This window comes from Rhagoletis zephyria, unplaced genomic scaffold (genome assembly GCF_001687245.7).
Source record: "Rhagoletis zephyria isolate East Lansing unplaced genomic scaffold, Rhagoletis_zephyria_1.1 Rzeph_scaffold_41833, whole genome shotgun sequence".
NCBI classification, from domain to species: Eukaryota; Metazoa; Arthropoda; class Insecta; order Diptera; family Tephritidae; genus Rhagoletis; species Rhagoletis zephyria.
In genome coordinates, this window is record NW_016198888.1 from 1 (window position 1) to 2,679 (window position 2,679).

Genomic DNA, 2,679 nt, shown 5'->3' on the forward strand with positions numbered 1-2,679 from the left:
AAAGTTTCAGATAGTTAAAATATTCTGTTGATTTTAGAGAATTTGTTTTGCGAGGGTGTTGTGTGCATTTTCTTCCATTCNTCTTCCATGCAAAAAAACTACCTGAAACTTGTATCTTATTGCACTAAAATTTAATGGGCTACAAAACTACATACCTTGTTTTTTATAAGTCTGATTAAAGTGTTTGAAATTTTGATGAAAAGTTTTTAGAATTTGAAAAATTATTGTTAATTCTGTCCATAGTATAAAATATTATTAATTTATGTTTTCATATTCGCTTAGTTCTTCGTCAATAACTGACATGATGCGCATTTTTATTTTTCTAAATAGGGGGCCTGGCAAGTTTTCAAGGTCTAACCCAACACTATCACCAAACATTTGTGCTTGGCTCTTTTTAGTTTCCTGCTGTTCCACGTATCTCCTTTTGATATTAAGCTCTTCCTTTTTTAAAGCGATAATTTCTGAAAAAAAAGAGATATGTTTACATATACATATTTTGTGGTAAAGGAGTTGCATAAAAATAAAAGAGGTAGAATGGTTGCTTACCTTTTTCGTGGCTCATATTTTTGTTTGAAGTGCTTGGCCGTTCCTCCTCATGGTCATCTTCCATCCCCTCAGTAATTGCAGTTTGCCAAAGGCTCGTGGATCTAAATTAGCATATTTACGGATAAAATAAGATCACGTCCAGTAGGCCCTATTTTCTACTTGAACATAAAATTCAACTGGGAAATCGGGACTCACTTAACGTGATCAAATTAATATAAATATCTACATATTGTCGTTTAAAGTACAAAACCGCGTATCAACAAAATGCAAAACCGCGTATGTGAGGTTGCATAAATTATTTTCTAGAGAGTATAAACACTCATATCTCAAAATGGTTCTCTTTTTTATAAAGCAATCGCATTTCTGACAAGTATATTTCAGGATGAATGGATAAGGATTGAGCCAAAAGCTGGTGTGAGCAAATCCAATTTTTGGCAGCAAATGCGGTTTTGCAGAATGACGATACGCGGTTTTGTACTTTAAACGACGATATATGTATACGTAAATGGTAACTATAAATAACACTGCACAACAGCCATTTCGCAAGAACCAAGGTATTTTTTTGAAAGGGGACATCGCTCAGATCATAAGTTTGGACAGTCCAGCACGTTTAAGTTTTTTGTTATTTACACTACCAATCCAAAAGAGTTTTATGGAAGAGTTGAAGACTTGCTGGACTATAAGTTTTTTGAGCAAAAATGTCAGTACGACGTCCACTTTTAGAAATATACGTAATCATTAGGGCTATTCGCGATCCGGTGCAAATGGCCTAGCATCATTGCATTGCAAATTTGTATTGCAAATTATTTGCAATACACAAACAAAATACACGCATTTGCATTTGTCATGGCTTGGCAAATTTGCAATACCGAAAATCCATAGCATAAAAATGCTATGCATTGCATTCATAAACAAAACCAAAGCTGATGCACAAAAATTGTTTTGCAAAAGCTTTGCCATGACAGTTTAATAAAGGTCGCTCACAATCCATGGCATATTTCTGCAATTGCATAAATTTGTCAGTTCTTATGCACCGAATCGCGAATAGCCCTATTATATTTTTCTCTTGCAAAAAAGGCTCTAAATTTGTTGTACTATGTAATAATGCATGTATGTGTACATATATACATACCTCCTAGTTTGCAACGAGTCATTCAGAAATGCCATTTGTGCCGAGTGCGGAAAATATTTTTTCTCTCCACTTGACCCACTCCTAGTACCGAATTCTTTCCACTTACTGTAACGGTACCGTAAGGAACTCCATCGCTTTCCTATGGCTTTTATATTCTCTTGAGAAACCACAAGACCTTTATAAAAAAAATTAGATGGAATATGCCTATGTCGGTGTATACATTTATCTTTTACCAAGTTCTCCAAGAACTTCTTGCCAAGCCTTGCTTCGCAACGTTTGATTCCTGTAGGAATTTTGGCGGATGTCCCATAAACTAGGCCGAGAACGAACGGCTTCTATAAATAAGCCTAACGAAATTGGAATATCAACAGATGTATAGATATAAATACTTAGAAAAAGTGTTAGCTTACCATTGTCTTGAAAATGTAAATTCTCTGCTGTAGCCATCTGAAACAAACTATGTATTATCACAAAACAAAATACTGATTTTTAATCAAAGATATACATATGTTTTTGAACTAACGTTTGTTCTGCTATCGATGAAAATTTTTGTTTTGAAAAATTAAAAAAAAGCATTGACAATAATTTGAAAACTCAAAGCAAAGTGATGCCGTTTTTCTTTGATACGAAGGATTTTAGCCAAAAAAGGACGGATTTTATGTAAAACAATTTCTGGCACCGCTGCATTTTATAATAGTTGTTATAGGAAATGATATGAAAATTCAACTTGCTATAAATTCATATGGTTAACAGTATCACAACAGTATGTTTACAGAATCTCGCTATAAATTTTCATATCAAAAACTGTAGTACATACATCTCGCTCGATATCATTCAATTTGCTATTACAACTTATAGCCGCACTGTTTCAGTGTATCAACATTTCATACAGATTCATACCATGTAAATCCAGCATTATGGCGCATTTACATGGTATGAAGCCATATGAACTGTTGCAGAGATACCAAGGGGGGTTTTTCCCATTTTGATGCCTTTTTAAT

The 2,679-nt window shown here is 34.0% G+C and overlaps 1 protein-coding gene across 1 annotated transcript; it reads right to left on the bottom strand.

Annotated features, from left to right (window-relative positions):
* Positions 1-34: 34 nt before the first annotated feature.
* LOC108355059 (uncharacterized) lies at positions 35-2,213 on the bottom strand. The gene is made up of 5 exons (XM_017606232.1): positions 2,089-2,213; positions 1,912-2,025; positions 1,679-1,853; positions 547-647; positions 35-461 (listed from the first exon to the last, which is right to left on the bottom strand). Exons 1-5 carry the CDS (start codon positions 2,123-2,125, stop codon positions 256-258), a joined length of 633 nt encoding a protein of 210 aa, XP_017461721.1. The 5' UTR covers positions 2,126-2,213; the 3' UTR covers positions 35-255.
* Positions 2,214-2,679: the final 466 nt, after the last annotated feature.